The 18,915-nt window shown below is 48.0% G+C and overlaps 1 protein-coding gene across 3 annotated transcripts; it reads right to left on the bottom strand.

Moving 5' to 3' along the window:
* Positions 1-460: 460 nt before the first annotated feature.
* RAD51D (RAD51 paralog D) lies at positions 461-18,831 on the bottom strand. Of its 3 annotated transcripts, none has more exons than XM_039220607.1 (10): positions 18,692-18,831; positions 16,969-17,030; positions 16,622-16,740; positions 9,099-9,180; positions 8,466-8,600; positions 7,856-7,951; positions 4,025-4,112; positions 3,829-3,899; positions 1,222-1,386; positions 461-1,077 (listed from the first exon to the last, which is right to left on the bottom strand). In XM_039220607.1, exons 1-10 carry the CDS (start codon positions 18,738-18,740, stop codon positions 994-996), a joined length of 951 nt encoding a protein of 316 aa, XP_039076538.1. In that variant the 5' UTR covers positions 18,741-18,831; the 3' UTR covers positions 461-993. The 3 variants fall into 3 exon arrangements, with proteins under 3 accessions (XP_039076538.1, XP_039076537.1, XP_039076536.1); XM_039220606.1 differs by having other exon boundaries at positions 18,689-18,831; XM_039220605.1 differs by lacking the exon at positions 18,692-18,831 and adding an exon at positions 17,362-17,612.
* Positions 18,832-18,915: the final 84 nt, after the last annotated feature.

Genomic DNA, 18,915 nt, shown 5'->3' on the forward strand with positions numbered 1-18,915 from the left:
ATTATATTGCATCTCGGAGCCACTGGCAATGAATTTCTGCATAAAGGACTAGATTTGCCATGTATTATTTACGCCAGCATCAATTTTCCCAGCTGGCTCTATTTACTGTGCAAATTCTCCTCTGTCTGTTTATGGGCAAGGCCATGGTTCAGCACCTTTGGCCACTCTATACTGTAGAGGGGCCCTGCAAGGCACTGTGCATAATAAACAAGTAGCTGGATTCACTGTGGTCACATCCTCCCTTCCTGTTAAATTATATCCCTGGGACTGGAGGGAGTTCACAGTCTCACCTCGTCATGGTGATGCATGCAGGTGTGTGAAACCGAATCAGCAAGAAGAAAAAAAGGAATAACCGTTCTTTGGAACCTCATTGGGGCAACTGAAAAACAACCTTCTGGGGGGAAATTAGGTGGCTTTGGGGCTCAGGGAATTTCCTCTTTGTAATTTAAAGAACATGACATAGATAAAGACAGGTTTTGCATTTACAAGGTCACTTCCACCTAGTAACTCAGAGACAAAGGTAGGGGAGCTCCATCTTACAGATGGAAAAACAGAGGCCAAAATAACCACGCAAAACCAAACAAAACAAAACAGAGAGAAGCAGGGACAAGCCAGAGGCTTCATGGCTCAGTCACTGTGTGAGGATGGAACTCAGGTACAATGACACATAGGGTTCTGTTCAGTCACTAGCATGCCTCTTCAGAGATGCCCTAAGTCAGGTGAACTCGGCTCCCACCGGACACATACATGATAGAAACAAGGAAGAAAACTTGGCACCAGCATGGATTTCTGGGTCCTTCCACCACAGCATCCTCTCTCGCCTGTAGCTCTGTTTCCACAGAAGGAGAAGCTGAGGAAGCAGAGATGTCTTTTCTGTCCAGCCCAAGAGCGTTGACTTCAATCCCAAGTGCTGGGTGGCAGTGAACAGCATGTGTTACTGTGCACAGAGTTGGGGGCCCGTGATGGCCCTCCCTTTCCCAATCAGTAGCATAGTCACATCTGATTTCCCTGTGATGCTGGGCTCTGTTCTGGAGTCCCCCAGGTCCCAATGTCTACCATCTCCTGGAAACCTGTGGGCTGGAAGAAGACAGGAGGAAGGGTAAGTTTTTGACAGAAGCAGCCCAAGCCGGTAGCCACTTTGGTTGCAAGGTCTCAGCATCCAAGACATCTCTATAAGACATCTGGGCCCAGAATCATGGCTTTCCCCTGGGGCTGGCTCACCAGACGGGGAGATTTGGTCAGATATGCCCTGCGCCGACCGCCTGACGTTCCTGTCCCTTCTTCAATGTCCAGGAGAATCCGGGTGCTGGGTACAAAGCTCCAGGAGCGTCCAAGGGCAGGTTTGAGCTTCCCACTGTCCCTGTCTCGGGTCATGTGGTTCGTCACCTGAAGCAGAAAGAATCAGAGAGTTACAGATCTATAGTGCAAGTGTAGAGGACACATCCGTTCCTACTGAGTCATTCTACAAGTGGGAAAACTGAGGCCTAGCACAGAGAAATGACTTCCCCAAGGCTCCATAAGCTAGTAACAGTGGTGTTAGACTAGAACTGTGGGTCCTCACTCTTTCCACTAAATCACAATGCCTCAGGCTGGACTCAGACAGAAGGTAATGGGGCATGTGTCTGGGAAAAGCAGCATTGTCTGCACTTTGCTGAAAGGAAGCCAGCGGTGGGCATGCATCTACTATACCCACAACCCAGCAGATAGGCATCCTGAGACCACATCCACCCAGCCTTCTGTGTCAGGGAGCGTGGGGTGAGAGGGGCAAGGGTTGGGATAGCTTTGAAAGGGAGGTCATAATCTGGTCAGTCAGTTCTACTCTGAGTCTCATGGCATCCTCTTAATAAGATTCTCCCACCAGACCCTCAACCAGGGGCAGGGGCTGTGGCTTATTCGTCACCGAGTCCCCACTGCCTGATCCAGAGGCACAAGCAAGTGGTCACGTGCATCCTAAAGTCAGGAGAGGGAGGCCTGGGACTCAGGAACACTGGTGGGTGTACAAATTAGAATAATCTCCCTGGAAATTAGTTGGAAATATCATATCTGCACATTTAAAAAGGCATGCACCCCTGGGGCCCCTGGGTAGCTCAGATGGTTAAGCATCTGACTTCAGCTCAGGTCATGGCCTTATGGTTTGTGGGTTCGCACCTCCATCAAACTCTATGCTGACAGCTCAGAGCTTGGAGCCTGCTTCAGATTCTGTGTCTACCTCTCTCTGCCCCTCTCCTGCTTGTGTGTGCTCTCTCTCTCAAAAGTCAATAAATAAACATTAAAAAATGAAAATGTGTACAACCCTGACACACGGAATAAACTTCTAGGAGTTTGAGGAAATAATATGAAATGTGCAAAGAGACTTCGGTATCAGGGTCTTGTTCACTGGCGTTTTCCTTAAAATAAGAGGAGCCCTACAGGCCCCAAATCAGGAAAAAGATCATTATGGTATACCAGGGGCTGGCAAACTACTACCCACAGGCCAAATGTGGCCCCCAAATTGTTTTTGAAAACCAAATTTGACGGGAACATAGCCATGGCCTTTTGCTCAAGTACTGTCTCTGGCTGCTCTCATGCAATTTAGGCAGAGTTGAGCGGTTGCGATGTAAACCTTATGGCCTTAAAGCCTCAACTATTTACTGTCTGGCCCTTTACAGAAAACTTTGCTGACTCACTGTAACAAGGGTATTAAATAAAATATGTAACTGCTAAAAACGGCATTCTTAAAGCATCTAAGACCTGGGAAATGGAATGAGGTGAGTTTTTAAAAAAAATTTTAAGTTTATTTATTATGAAAGGCAGAGAGAAAGGGAGAAAGAGAAGCCCAAGCAGGCTCCATGCTGTCAGTGCAGAGCCTAACATGGGGCTCAATCCCACAAATGGTGAGGTCATGACCTGAGATGAAATCAAGAGTCAGACACTTAACCAAATGAGCCACCCAAATGCCCTGAGTTTTTTTTTTTTAAACAAGGTTACAGTTTAGCTGGAAAGCTGGTTAAAAGTATATGTATATATGTATAGAAACAAGATCCTATGGAGATATATAAAAATATTAATATGCTTTCTGTGGATGTGGAGATTTATTGCAAATTTGATTCCTATATTTAACTACTTTTTGCCCTATGAGAAGCATGCAGACTTAAAAGGCAAAACTATTGGGATAGAAAACAGATTAGTGGTTGTCTAGGGCTGGGGGGCCTTTCTGGGGTGATCAAAATAGTCTAGATCTTGATTGTGCCAGAGTAACAAGACTGGATGAATTAGTATCTGTTAGCCAAACTTTAAATGAAGAGAAAGTTACTACGTATGAATTATACCTCAATAAACCTGTCTTAAAGTAAAAAAAACAAGATTGTCCTTGACCCCTTGGCTATTTATGTACGACCCCATCACAATCCAGTGCTCTAGATGATCCAGGGAAGTTGGGCCAGGACCCTTTCCTAAAGGGCCACTTTCAGGTTTCAAAAGTAACCACTGGGGCACCTGGGTGGCTCAGTGGGTAAAGGGTCCAACTTCGGCTCAGGTAGTGATCTCACGGTTCATGGGTTCGAGCCCCATGTCAGGCTCTGTGCTGACTGCTCGGAGCCTGGAGCCTGCTTCGGATTCTGTGTCTCCCTCTCTCTCTGACCCTCCCCTGCTCACACTGTCTCTCTCTCTCTCTCTCTCTCTCTCTCTCTCAGAAATAAATAAAACATTTAAAAAAATTATTTAAAAAAAAAAAAAGTCGGCATTAAAGGAAGTAAACAGCCGGAACTAGAAATTGAATGCATGTGCCCCCTTGGCAAAGCTCGGGGATCAGAGGCAAGAACAGCAAGCTGGCCGAGCCCAGTTCCTCACCACCACCGCCACGCCAACATCCCGGGCCAGGGTCTTCAGCTCTCGAGCCAGCTGCATCATCAAGGCCAAACCTGGAAGAGAAGCAGAGGGTGAGGGCAGCAGGGCACCCGGAACTAGGCTCGATGGAGACTGGATTTCAGAGCTGGGAGGCAAGGTGGACCACGGGCTGGACTGTGGGCTCTGCCACACCTCTTACCTTCCCTCTGCTGACCTCCCAGAAGTGGGGAGACCACGGCAGTGACCGAGTCCACAACCACCACCTTCACAGTCGAGGCACTGCTCACCTGAGGAGAAGTGGGTGCCATGAACCAGTTAGCCTCTAGGGGGCATCCATTACAGGATGAGATTGCTCCTCTATCAGGAACTGGTAAGAAATAAGTTCCCCATCCCCAAATATAGCTGTGCAGGCATCACAGACTTTCAGTAAGGTCTTTTCCCTCTACCCCACCTCCTATGTAGGTATAAGAGATTTTACTGAAGGCTTGGGTGAATAGAGAAGTTTTAAACCACAGGATGTCACAGACACCCCAAAATAATTATATTTGAGAAATCCCTGTTCCAAGTTCTATGGCCCTAGCCAAGAATTTTCTTTCTTCTTTTTTTAAGATTTTATTTTATTTTTTAGAGAGTGTACACACATGTACAGAGGGGGGAGGGGCAGAGGAGGGAAGAGAGAGAATTTTTCTTTTTTTTAATGTTTATTTCTTTTGAGAGAAAGCATGCAAACAGGGGAGAAGCAGAGACAGAGGGGCAGACAGAATCCCAAGCAGGATCCCAGCTGTCAGCGCAGAGCCACACACAGGGTTTGATCTCACAAACTGTGAGATTATGACCTGAGCCAAAATCAAGAGTAGAGTGCTTAACTGACTGAGCCATCCAGGTGCCCAGAGAGAATCTTAAGCAGGTTCCATGCTCATGTGGAGCCCAACTTGGGCCTCAATCCCACAACCCTGAGATCACGAGCCGAGATGAAATCAAGACGGACACTCAATTGACTGAGCCACCCAGGCACCCCTTAAGATTTTATTTAATTTTTTAAGTTTATTTACTTATTTTGAGAGAGAGTATGCACGCATGAGCAGGGGAGGGGCAGAGATAATGGAGGGAAAGAATCCCAAGCATCTCAGCATTGTCAGTGCAGACCTTAATATAGGGTTCAATCCCATGAACTGTGGGATCATGACCTGAGCCAAAACCAAGAGTCAGATGCTTAACCGACTGAGCCACCCAGGCACGCCTTAAGATTTTATTTTTAAGGGGCACCTGGGTGGCTTAGTCAGTTAAGCGTCTGACTTTCGCTTAGGTCATGATCTCGTGGTTCGTGGGTTCGAGCCCCACATTGGGCTCTGTGCTGACTGCCAGCTCAGAGCCTGGAGCCTGTTTCAGTCTGTGACTCCCTCTCTCTCTGACCCTCCCCTGCTCACATTGTCTCTCTCTCTCTCCTAGAAATAAATAAAAAAAAAAACACAAAAAAGAAAGATTTTATTTTTAAGTAATCTCTACACCCAAAGTGTGGCTCGAACTCACAACCTTGAGATCAAGAGTTACATGCTCTACTGATTAAGCCAGCTAGGTGCTCCAGTCCCAAATTTTCTTAGTAGCCATCTTTCTCCTGATGGCCAGGCCTCCACCAGCTTTCCAGGCCCCTTTTTTCCCTCTCCTGCCTACTCCCCAAATTCCTAACTTCCTGTGCTAAAGGGGTTAGCTTTCTCTTTACCTCACTTTCTCTTTCCAGGTCATCATGTCTCTCAAGCCTCATTTTCTGCATCTAAAGTAGTTCTAAATACAGACTATATAGACAGCCATCTGTTAAAACCATAAACTTTTGTCTTTACACAATCATTAGCATCTTGGACCTAACCTCCCTTACTCCTTATATACAAGTCATTTGCCAATTCTGTTTCGACAGCTTTCTTTGTCACTTCATGCCAGCCCAATCTTGGATATTCAGCATTATCTGGCCTGTCTTTTGCATATCTTCCTTCATCTTCCGGTTTCTGACTCTCGGCAACCAGCTTGTTTAAGAGAAGATGGCAGAAAAGAGAGAAGCTAAAGCTGAAATCAGCTTCATTCTTCCTCACTCTGGGAGAGCAGGTTGAAATCTCTGGCTAAAATGGGGACAGTCAGCCTTTCACTGCTGGCAACTATGGAGTTATCAGCTCATCTGTGGCACACAGACCCTAAAGCAGCCCCTTTGACCCCTACCCCCAGGGGTATAATCCCTCATATAATCCCCTCCCCCAACTATGGGTGAGTCTTATAGCTTGCTTCTATCTAATGCAGTGTCAAAGGTGTTGGAATGTCACTCTCTGGTTTAGGCTATGTTATATGGCAAAGGTAATGAGACATCACTCCCAAGATTACATTGTTATGAGACTGCATGTTGCATTTTACTCTCATTCTTGTCCTGTCTTGATGAAGCAAGTGGTCATGCTGTGGACTGCCTATGGAAAGGGCCACATGGCAGAGAACAGTGGGCAGTGTGGACAACTGATGGCAAGAAACTAGAGCCACTAGGAAATGAATTCTGACAACAACCTGAGTGAATTTATAAGTGGATTCTCCCCCAGTTGAGCCTCCAGAAAAGAACACAGCTGCCCCCAGCTGCCATCTTGATTACAGACTACTGAGATCGTAAGCAGAGGCCCCAGCTAACTGTGCCAGACTCCTGACCCATAGAAATTGTGAGGTAGTAAGCATGTGTTAAGTCGTTAAATTCACGGTAATTTATTATGCAATAGAATATATTATTATATATATTATTATATTATATATATTATATATTATTATATTATATATATTATATATTATATTATTGTTATATATACATGCAATAGAATATATATCACAATGGTTTTCCAGTAAAAAATATAGTCATTTGACCTGGGAGTTGAAAGATCTGGGTTACTAGCTTAGGTCTTATGCTAATTATGTGGTGACTATGAACAACTTGCTAAACTTGTTTGGCCCTCACTCTCCTCATCTCTAGAAATGGAGGGTTGGATCAGATCTAGGCTACTTGACTTCATGTATCAACACACATTCGGGTCATAATCAGCTATGGCTCCTATGGCAAGTATCTGTTCAACTATTATACATTCTTAAGTTTGTAAAAATGGTTTACTTTACATGCAATCTTGGGTATGCCCATAGGACTATGTTATGCTTTGGGGTCAGAGTTTAACATAGATTGAGCTATTCTTTTTTTTTTTTTTTTAAATGAATTGAGCTATTCTGAGGTGTCTTTCTAAATCCAATAGCTTATATATCAGTACATCAAATCCTAAGCACCTAGCATGTGTAGTGTGGTACCAACCCAAATGACATTCTAAACCTCTCTTCCTAGTTAACAGGATTCTGAGGGTTTTCAGATACTGGGCAGAAATCTGCTGATATCACAGAAGGTGGGCCCAATCCCTAGTCTCAGATACACATAAAATTCTGTTTGGGCCAACTAGATGTAAAGCAAAGTCTACTAGTGGGTTTTGGAGAGAGATTTCTCTTTCCTGATAAAGGGGAGAAGTGTAGAAAAGGGGCGATCTATTACTGCCCTCAACACCGGTGTTGATGTGTGAAGACATAAGGCTTAGAGCTATAGCAGCCACTTTGCAATCATGAGGGGAAAGAGCAAGAGAATCAGACATACCAACCTAGAGCCCCCTGATACTGTGGACCAGCCAAGCTCCAGACTCATGTGAGAGGTTCACGTGTCTGTTAGGCAGACGCTATCACTTAGAGCTGAAAGTAATCCTAGCTGATCCTGTGGGGGAACAAGTGCAGGAATGAATGTGACATGATCCTTGCACTCAAGGGTCTTACTGTTTAGCAGGAAAGATGGGCATGTAAACAATGAGGCACTCAGGAATGGATTAAGCACTCAGGAATCCCATCCTGGAAGTGGCAAGCACAGCTGGAGTCACCAGATGGCACATCTGCATTTCCAAACAGTCTGTTATAGGACACCTGCCCACATACAGATCTCCCGGCAAGCAGGGTGAGGCAGGAAGGGACAGAACAGAAGGCTCACCTGCTGGGACACAGCACCTCGGAGGTCCTGCAGCACGTCCAACATTTGGAAGATGTCAAACGCACGAACCACCTGGATCCTCTGGAGAGCTCCTGCCTAAAGCAGTGGGAAAGAGAAGGAGGGGCTTTGGATAAGAAGGAGCTGGGAATCAAGCAAGATGCAGACGGATTTTAAGTCTGAGCAGACACATCTAGACATAAGGACTCAGGTCCAAGATGGCAAATGGGCTTTGTCTACTGGGCCAGTTCTTCACATTGGTGGTTGCCCGGGGGCTGACCTACAAAGCCAAGTCAGACCACAGTGGGGAAGTACAACATGCAGGTCTGATTAGGAACATCTGCCAAGGGCAAGAGATGGGAAGGAAATACAGATGATGGGTGTTTACCAGCCATGAATTAGGATGTGCAAGGAGTTGGGTTACCTGGAAGATCAGTTCAAGTAGCATCCCAGCTGGGACAATGTCATAACAGGGGAAACTTGAAGAGTACAGTAGGTATTGCTAGACAGAAATGACTATTAATCCAAATGGTCATAACTCTTGCAATATAAGGGGTGACTGGGGTCTTCCTGTGTCAGAATCTCAAAGGAACTCAACCCTCCTGCCCCTTACCTGCTCCTCCTCATCTGGGGTTCTGGCCTGAAGCAGCTGGAGGAGGCGGGAGGCTGTCAGTCCTCCATTGGAATCAATGTAGACAACGTTCTGCTGCAAGCTGTAGGCCACATTTGCAGACACACAAAGACATACCTGAAAAGAAAAGGCATTGGGAGAACTCGAGCCCCCAAAGGGGGCTCACAATGGGAACTCCCTACCAAATCCTGTCCAAATCCCAGCGACATGAATGGGCCAAGTTCAAGCCCTACTCCTCATCACACAACTTCTCTCTTCAGAGCTCTAACTCACAAGCACATTGACAGAAACTCCCTCAGGGAGGGGCGCCTGGGTGGCTTAGTCGGTTAGGCGTCCGACTTTCGCTTAGGTCATGATCTCGCGGTTCGTAGGTTCGAGCCCCGCGTCGGGCTCTGTGCTGACTGCCAGCTCAGAGCCTGGAGCCTGCTTCAGTCTGTGACTCCCTCTCTCTCTGACCCTCCCCTACTCACGCTGTCTCTCTCTATCTCTCCTAGAAATAAATAAAACATTAAGACAACAAAAAAACTCCCTCAGGGATACAGAGCTATGCTCCCACATTCCCCCCTCCACCCCCCCCCCCCCGCCCGTCCTCCTGGCTGCTGGCCGCATGTGTACCTGGGTTTTGCCGCTACCTGGGCCTCCTACAATTTCAGTCACTTCTCCAGTGTAGAGACCAGCATCAAGCAGTTTGTCCAGGCTGATGAAAGAAGAGGAGGAAGGAAGAGAATCAACCCAGGGGACTGGAGGGAACAGAGGGGAGTAGGAGCCAAGAAGAAAAGCAAGACATTCCTTCCCAACACTGGTTCTGCCCAGACTTTCTGAACATCTCTGGGGAAAGAGGGCACAGCTGCAAGATCCTGCTTGGGTCCTTCTTCATCCATTCACTCTGGACCTAAAGATCACTCCCCACAGAAGTCTCTGCTGCCCCATCAAAAGGTCCTCCTTCCTGATCTGACTCTCAATCCCTCCTGGGTTTCCTTTAAACTCTGAAGTCATTATAGATTCATTAGGAAGTTGCAGAAAAAGTTGCACAGAGGGCTTGCATGTACCCTTCCCCTCACTGCCCCTAACGGTAGCCTCCTACACTGTAAGATAGACTGTACCACAGCACAACATCGCGAGGCGACCCTAGTGCAATCCACAGAGCTTATCCAGATTTCCCCAGTGTTACATGTGTGCACATGCAGTTCTATGCAATCTTACCACGCATGCAGGTTCATGCAACCACCACAATCAAGATACAGAGTATTTCCATCACTACAAGGCTCTCTCGTGCCACCCTTTTATAGCCACACCCCTCCAAGCCACCCCTACCTGGAAACCCCTAGTATGTTCTCCATCTCTATTATGTTGTTTCAAGAATGTTATGTACATAGAATCACACTATGTAGCCATTGTGGAGGGTTTCTTTAGCTCAGCATCATTCCCTTGAGATCTATCCAAGTTGTTGCATCCATAGCTGTTTCTTTTCATTGCTGAGAAGTAGCTCATGGTAAGGATGTTTAACCATTCACCCACTGAAGTCTGTTTTAGCTGTTTCCAGTATGGAGCCATTATGAATCAAACTGCTACGAGCATCTGTATACAGGGTTTTGTGTAAAAAACCTGTTTTTACTTCTCTGGAATAAATGTGTAAGAATATAACTCCTAGGGGGTGCCTGGCTGACTCAGTCAGTACAGCATGCAACTCTTGATGTTGGAGTTGTAAGTGTGAGCCCCACGTTGGGTGCAGAGATTACTTAAAAACACAATATTAAAAAAAGAATACAACTGCTGTGTAAACATATGTTAATTTTATAAAAAAAACACTAAACTATTTTCCAGAGTGGCTATGCCATTTTACTATGTATGTAACTAACAATGTATTAGAGTAATTAGTCTCCCCACATCCTTACCAGCATTTGGCACTTATCAGTACTTTTTGAATGTTTGTTTATTTTTGAGAGAGACAGAACATGAGCAGGGTAGAGACAGAGAAAGAGACACAGATCCAAAGCAGGATCTAGGCTATGAGCTGTCAGCAGAGCCTGATGTGGGGCTTAAACCCACAAACCATAAGATCATGAACTGAGCTGAAGTCTGACACTTAACTGACTGAGCCACCCAAGCGCCCCTATCACTACTTTTTATTGTAGTCATTCTGGTAGGTATGCAGTAATATCTCATTATGGTTTGGTTTGGTTGTCTTTTTTTAATGTTTATTTGTTTATTTTTGAGAGAGAGAGAGAGAGAGATTGTGAGTTGGGGAGGGGCAGAAAGAAAGAGAGACAGAATCTCAAGCAGGCTCTGTACTGTTGGTTCAGAGCCCAACACAGGGCTTGAACTCATTAACTCTGAGATCATGACCTGAGCCAAAATCAAGGGCCGAACCCTTAACCGACTGAACTACCCAGGTGCCCCTCAATGTGGTTTTAACTTGTATTTCCTTAATAACTAATGATGTTTGACATCTTTTCATGTGTTCATTTGCCACCTGTATGTCCTCCTTGGTGAAATATCTGTTCATGTCTTTTGCCCATTTGCTAATTGGATTGTTTCACCATTGAGGGTTTTTTTTAAGTTTATTTATTTTGGGAGAGAGGAAACTTGTGCGCATGCACATGTACACGTGGGAGAGGGGTGCAGAGAAAGAGAGAGAGGGAGAGAGAATCCCAAGCAGGCTCTGTGCAGACCCTGAAGTGGAAGTCGACATGGGCCTTGAACTCACAAACTGTGAGACCATGACCCGAGCCAAAATCAAGAGTCAGACGTTCAACTGACTGAGCCACCTAGGTGCACCTTACCATTGAGTTTTAAGATTTCTTCATAAATTCCAGATGCAAGTCCTTTGTTGAGTAGGTGGCTTGCAAATACTTTCCCCATTCTATAGCTGGTCTTTTTGTCCTTTTTGCAGGGCAGAAGTTTTAAATTTTGATTAGTTTTTATCTTCATTTTTATTTTTTTGATTAAAATTTTTACCTTTTTTTAATTAATCACACTTTTGGTGTCATGTCCAAGAACCCTCTACCTAGCCTTAGTTCTCAAAGATTTTCTATGTTTTGTTCTAAAAGCTTGAGGGGCACCTGGGTGGCTCAGTCGGTTAGGTGTTCGACTTCAGCTCAGGTCATGATCTCACGGTTCATGGGTTCAAGCCCCACATCGGGCTCTGTGCTGACAGCCAGCTCAGAGCATCGAGCCTGTTTTGGATTCTGTGTGTGTCTCTCTCTCTGACCCTCCCCTGTTCACACTCTCTCTCTCTCTGTCTCTGTCTCTGTCTCTCTCTCAGAAATAAATAAAACACTAAAAAATTAAAAAAAAATAAAAGCTTGACAGTTTTAGGGCACCTGGCTGGCTCAGTTGAAGTATATGACTCAATCTCAGGGTTGTGAGTTTGAGTCCCATGTAGGGTCTTGAGATTACTTTAAATAAAATCTTGAAAAAATAAATAAAAATAAAAGCTTGATGGTTGTATATTTAAGCCCATGATCCATTTTCAGTTTTTGTGTGAGATGAGAGGTTTAGGCTTATTTATTACCCCACGATGCCCAATAGTTCCAGCACCAGTGTTGAAAGGTTATATCCTTTCTCCACTGAAGTGTTTTTGCACCTTTGTCAACAATCAGTTGGACATAACTGTGGGTGTATTGCTAGGTTCTCCATGCCACTCCATTGATCCGTGAGTCTCTCACGCCAATGTTGATTATTGCCTTATGAGATGCCTTAGCCTTTGGCACCCTGATTCCTACAACTTTACCCTTTTTCAAATTGAGCAATTCCACATCATTACCTTTTCCGTTTAATTATCAGAATAAGCCTTATCTCTACCACCAAAAAAAAAAAAAAAATCTGCTGAGACTTTGGTAGGAATTGTATGAAGTTTACAAGGGCAATTTGTGGAGAACTGCCATCTTTGCTCTGCCAGTCCACGAATCCAGTAGGTCTCTCATTTATTTGGGTCATCTTTCATTTCTTTCATCAGCAAGTCTGAATTATCAGCATACAGCTCCCATACCTGCTTTGTTAGATTTAGACCTAAGCATTTCATTTTCTTTGGGGCAATTGCAAATGGTATTACGTTTTAATTTTCCAATTCCACATGTTCATTTTCAGTATATAGCAATGCAATTGATTTTTATGTGCTGATCTTGTATCCTGCGGCCTTGCTGAATTCACTTAGTTCTAGGAGTTGGTAATTATTTTCTATTTGCTTGTTTTTGTCTGTCTTCCCCATTTGGCACAGAGCACCCAGGGGCAAGGACTGGGCTCTGACATTGGCATAGCGCCAGAAACACGGGAGATGCACAATGAATGTTCCCAGAGAAACAAGTGATAGAACAGTACCATCTAGTGCCTATATTGCCAAAACCCTGGCTGAGAAAGCCTTGGGATAAACTCAGAATAAGCCAGTTCCCAATTCACATCCTGTCCTTGAACCACTATGAAACAGGTCAGTCACTAATCACCCTCCACTTCCTGCCCAACCTGTGGGCTGAAGCGTCTCTACCTACACCACAGCCCATACTAATGGCTCCATGTCCTGACCTCATGCATCCCTTTTCCAGCCCTGCAAACCTCTTCCCAGGCCCCAGTACTCTGAAACGGTTCTCGAAGCCCTCCCCTGACCCTCCTATGTACACCAAGCATCACCTCAGTAAACAACCCATCTATTTCAATTCCAAGGACTCCATGATTATAAGCACAGGTCCCTGCCGGGCAAAACGCTCTGGTCATCACTCAAGAGGCCTGTGGCTTTCCCACTGGGACCAGACAATCCCTAGCTCCATCATGGTAACAGTTCTCCTGGTGTGGTCCCCAGACCAGCAGCAAGAGCATCACCTGGGAACTCATATGAAATGCAAACTCTCAGGCCCCACCCCACATCCACAGCATCAGAAACTCCAGAGAGCGTATCTGAGTTTCACCAAGGCCTCTAGGTGATCTGGATGGGTGCTCATGTCTGAAAACCACTAGGCTAGACTAGTCACCAGAGGAGTTTTGAAAAAGAGGCCTCCATCAGCAGTTCCCAAACTTGTCCGCACATTGGAGCCACCTGGGAACTTCAAAAACTACCTGGACACCTGGGTGGCTCAGTCGGTTGAGCATCTGACTTCAGCTCCAGTCATGATCTTGCAGTTTGTGAGTTTGAGCCCCACGTCAGGCTCTGTGCTGACAGCCTGGAGCCTGCTTCAGATTCTGTGTCTCCCTCTCTCTCTACCCCTCCCCCGCTCATGCTTGCTCTCACTCCTCTCTCTCTCTCCCTCTCTCTCAAAAATAAACAGACACTTTAAAAAGAGTTAAAAAAAAAAAAAAAAGCACAACTACTGATGCCTGTTACCCATCCCCAGAGAATGTGATTTAATTGGTCTGCTGGAGGCATGGGTTTTGGAATGTTTAAAGATTCCCCAAGTGATTCTAAAGCCCAGACATGTTTCAGACTCACTGACCTAGAGTAATTAAGTCAGAATTTTTCTTAACCTCCCATTTGATTCTAATGTGTAGCCTGGGCTAAACCACTGGTACCGACTCTCCAGACTAGAATCAACCTCATTCTTGGCCATGAGAACAACGCCGCATAAGGTATTCCCAAGTCCCCTTCTCAGCTGACTTCTTACCTGTGTTCCTGTGTTTTCATGTCATGCCTCCTTTCATGTCACTGCCCACAGGACTCTCCTACGAATCACTTCTAACTCGGTACATGACCATGGAGAGAGACACCCTGCTCTGCCTGCCTTGTGCAGCAGAAACACACCCGCTCTTAACATTTGTTTTGAAAACAAGTGATTCTGAGAGTTAGCCTCCACCTTTCCCTTGGAATTGGCTTTTAGTCTTTTTTTTTCCTCAGTCATTCATTCCAATATGGCCTAAATACCTCACATTTCCTGAAGGCCTAACTCTAACACGAGGAAGAGGAAGACACAGAGATGAACGAGACCCAAACCAGCCTTCAGGGAACCACTAATCTCCCCCAGTCAATACAGCTTCTTCCAAGGTCTACTTCACGCTCTATCGTCCTTGTAAAGGCTCACATTGCACATCAGGCTGTGAGATGGCCTACAACAAAGAAACTCATTTAATTTGGGTTAATGAAGCATTTTCCCAGTGTGACAACGGAACTCCCCACCTCCCTTTTAAAAGTTACATCTGGTGACCGTCCAGAGAACGCTGTGAGGAGGGCAGCAACCCAGCACATCATCTCATTCCTCACAGCTACACCCCACCAGGTAGCAAGGCCCGCTGCGCTGCACGTCTTTCCAACGCGTCTCCTGCTGTCACCTGCCCTCGATGGGACTCACACACCCCACCGCCGCCATCTCGGTCTTGGCCTCTCTCCTGCAAGCCTCCCTGGTCCGCTCCACCCTGCACACCTCTGCCCTGTGCTCACAGCTCACTTTCATGTCACGGTGTCTCTCCTGGAGGGAGTCAACAGGGCAGCCGAGTCCAAGTCAGAAGTGTGACAGGTACAGCCTCAGGGGCCTGGTCTGCCACTTACTAGCTGTGTGAACTTGCACACGTCACTTAACCGGGGTCCTGGTCTCATCTAGCCGATGGTGGGTTTAACTGTGATGCACCCATTGATGGTCGTGGAGAACAAAGGAAATCATGTACTGTGGAGTGCAAACACAGTGCCGAGTTCTTGGCAGGCACTGAGAGTAAGCCCATCCATTCCTCAATGCCCACGGCCTGCCTCAGCCACAGAGCTTTCCAGAAGCACTCTGATTTCCTTTTCAATGCCCCACTGCAGGCACAATCCTGACCATTTATCATTTGACTACTCCCTAAACACTTTCTCTGCCCATGTTGCTTTTATAAGCTCCCTAAGCCAAAAGGCCAGGTCTGCTTCCGGTTAATCACTCCCTCCTTACGCTGCTTCCACACAGTCGTACACCTCTCTTCTGTGCACCTGCTTTCCTATCTACCCACTAGACCCCACATCCATTAAGTGCAGGAGCCGTGCCACACTGGGATACCTATCATCCACACGTATCTGGCACCTAGTAGGCACACCAGTATAAGAAATGGATAAGAGACTCAGACCCCCATCTGGGAGGAATGAGCACCATGCTGTATGAACCTTGCCAAGAGAACGTGTTAGGGAAACAGCATTGGTCAAACCAATCCAGAGACCTTTCTGGTGGCAGAGTTTCTCATCAAATTCTGCAGGAACAGGCCAGGAAAGTTGTCAGACTCCCTTGGCCAGTAACTGGTTGCGGTCTTCCAACTCTTCCCCCTCCAAAACCTTGCAGCAGAACGTAACTACTCCTTCACAAAAGCTCTCTTGGCCCCTCTTGCTGCAGGGTACAGGGCACACGCCCAGCTCTGATCAAGTATCTCAGGGCTGTACCCACCACTCTATGCCCCTCAATCCTCTAGAGCTAAACTCTAGCTGGGTTAATAATCACTAACTCACAGGCTCACTGAAGAGATAACCTGATGTCCGTGGCTGGCATGTGGGAGGCATTCAGTGAGCATCATTCCTGCCCTGTTCTCTTGCCCTATTCTTTTTGTTTTTGTTTTATTAATTTTGAGAGACAGAGTGCAAGTGAGGGAGGGGTCGGGGGGGGATAGAGGGTCAGAAGCAAGCTCTGCACTGACAGCAGAGAGCCTGACGTGGGGCTCGAACTCACAGTGAGATCATGACCTGAAGTCAGATGCCCAACTGACTGAGCCGCCCATGTGCCCCTTGCCCTATCCTTAAGTGAAATGGGAAGCGGGGCCAAAAAAGAGTTGCTGAACAATAATGAAATACTGACATCTTGTGTTATAGGATAGTGGTTCTCAGCCAGAAGCAATTGTGCCCCTACAGGGGTCATCTGGCAATGGCTGGAGACATTTTTGATTGTCACAACATGGGGAGAGGGGAGGTACAACTGGTATCTATTGAATAGTGGCCAGAGCTGCTGTCAAAAAATCCCATAATGCACAGGACAATCTCCCTGCCGCCCTCCCACCCCGGCAATTAATTACAAATCCCAAAATGTTAGAAGTGTGAAGTCAAGAAACCCTGTCATAGGGTAAGAGAACTCAGAAGTCCTGACCATCTGCCCTTGTGGCCCTCATCACTGCCTGAAACACCCTGCTCTCTCTAGATTCAGGCGTGAAAGGACGCACTGGAGGCAGCCCTGTCCTCCAGCCTCTCACCTGCTTCCCCAAGTACAAACCTTCCGATGCCAGTGGACAGGATGGAGGTGGAGGTCTTCAGTTCCTCGTATAGATCCGCGCCATTGAAGGGGAAAGCTGAGAACTGAGCCAGCAGCACCCTTCTCAGGGCAACCAGGGCCTACGGAGAGGGCGGGGGCGGGGGGGGGGGGTGTACTCAAGATGGGGCCGGATCCATTCAACCCGAAGCAGCCCAGGGTACTCAGCAATGACCGGGCGGGGGGGGGCGGGGGATCATCCCAGGGTCTCATACGCTGCGCCCACCCCAGTTATCAATTTCTGGAACCCTTGGCTCAGGGTTGAGCATTTAGAGCCATCCAAGTTTGGAAAGTGGAGATGGTCAGCTCACCTTGTAAGACAAGCCACACTTCTGGGCTACTTCCTCCAGGTCTGCAGAAACCAGGTCCACCACTGAAAACAAAGCACACGTGGCTGATTGGCAGGAAGGGAGGCGCCGGGCTTCCCACAAGTGGCTTTTCCTCTTCTGTAAAGCGGGGTGACGATTCTACCTCAGGGCAGGCGGTCTCAGGCGGCATACGTGACAGCACAGGGCCCCGGGACCCGGCGAGGCGCCTGGCACCCAGTAGGGGTCCTGCCCTCCCCGGGGGCTCTGCTGGCCCCACTCCCGCTTCCCAAGCCTCTGCAGAGCGGTGCGGGGCAGAGAACGGGGGGTGCGGGGGCGGCCCCTCCCGAGCACGCCTAGTCCGCGCTGTGCCCAGCTGCGTGGCGCGCACGCGGTCACCTGTCTTGATACCGCGGCTCCTCAGAAGCTGGACCGTGTCCTGGGTGAGGCCCGGGCACAGCCCAGGCCTAAGCACGCCCATGTTCCCTGGGGTCCGGGTAACGCCGGGCTCGGGGCTGGTCGTCCCGCGGGCATCCGCGGGGCGCTTCCCCTTCGCCCGGCGGCACCCCGTTCCAGAGGGGGCACGGGTGGCAGCGCGAAGGGGCCGCCGCCCGCGGGGTCCACGCGCCTTAGCTCAGCAGCTCGCGCCACGCCGCGCTTCCGCCTTCCAGGCGCCAGGACCTGGCCTGCAGCGCCACCTGCTGGCCCATGGCGACAGGGCGGTTAGGGCGGAGCCGCGCGCGGGGCGGGAGCCAGACCCCCGCCCCCCGCCCCCCGGCGCTCCACCCCCGTGCCCTCCCCCGGCGCCCTCGCTGCACTGCAGACGGGACTTGCTCTCCGCCCACGAGTTCCCGCGTCCCGCACCCGCACACGCCTCCACCCGCCTCCTGGGGCGCGCGCGCGCGGCTCGTGCTGCGCGCCCCCGGGCATCGGCTTCTGTTCTAAACGCTGAGGCGCGGAGTTCGACCCGACGGACCATCCCTACTCTCAGGCACCTACCTGTTAGTGGGGGGGACAGTGAAGAGGAGTGAAAGATAGCGGGTAATTACAGATGTCTATGGTAGGTGCTAAGAAGCAGCAGAGCGCACAGAGGGCATCTGCCTCTCTAGTTTTGAAACAACACTTTCTCTTTTGGGGGAATGAATGACAACAAAAACCCTGATGATTTGGAACACGAAAGATATGATTTGGCATTTTTAAATGTCCTTTGCTTTGCCTCATCCTTTGGAAAACATAAAACAACTTTACAGGGTTATGTCCTCACAGTCCATTTCACAGAGGAGGAAACTGGCTCAGCGAGGTGAAGTCACTTGCCAAAGGTTTACACAACCTGTAGGTGCAGAGGGGGACTTAGAGTGGACAAATCGCAGGTGAGTGCAAAGCCACTCTAGCCACGTCCAGAGTTGTGTGTTGGTCTGGCCCATATTTGAATCCCTCTGCAGCACCCCCATTGTCACTCAACACACAAAGACACTCAGGGTGAGGATGTGGCACATTTAGAGTTCTAGCAGTAAAACTTAATTGTATGTGGGCTGTTAACCCCACAAGCCATCTGGACTTTCCCTGTGCTTATTGACATAGTGGGGGGTCGCTACCCAGGATTTCTGGATATAGAGCCTCAGCTTTCAAGAGACAAAGTCCTCCACTCCCAGAGACCCATTTCAGTGCTGCCTGTCTCCCAGGGCCCCTGCCATCTCCCACCTGCCCCCAGGAGCCTTTCTCTCACCACCTTGCTCCTCCTTCCCAGAGCAGCTCAGAAGAGAACAGATGGTAAGCATTTTGAGATCTTCAGAGAAGAGCAGGGCTGCTGTAACCACAGAGCATTATAGCTGGAAGGGGCCCAAGGGATGATATAGCCTGTCCCTTGTACCCCACTGCTAACCCTGGCCCTGGGTGGCAGCAGCCTCAGATCAAGGGGGACCTGGCCCCTAATTGTTACACTCTGTGATGATT

The sequence above is a fragment of the Hyaena hyaena genome, unplaced genomic scaffold (assembly GCF_003009895.1).
Source record: "Hyaena hyaena isolate Hyena2069 unplaced genomic scaffold, ASM300989v1 scaffold_898, whole genome shotgun sequence".
Taxonomy (NCBI): domain Eukaryota; kingdom Metazoa; phylum Chordata; class Mammalia; order Carnivora; family Hyaenidae; genus Hyaena; species Hyaena hyaena.

What these genes read in the sequence shown, in the direction of transcription:
- RAD51D (XM_039220605.1), bottom strand. Translation starts at nt 17,443, where the DNA reads ATGGGCGTGCTTAGGCCTGGGCTGTGCCCGGGCCTCACCCAGGACACG. An exon ending in CTGTCCACTGGCATCGGAAG is followed by an intron (nt 9,181 to 16,621) that starts GTTTGTACTTGG and finishes TTCTTTCATCAG; the next exon opens with CCTGGACAAACTGCTTGATG. An exon ending in CCCCAGATGAGGAGGAGCAG is followed by an intron (nt 7,952 to 8,465) that starts GTAAGGGGCAGG and finishes CCACTGCTTTAG; the next exon opens with GCAGGAGCTCTCCAGAGGAT.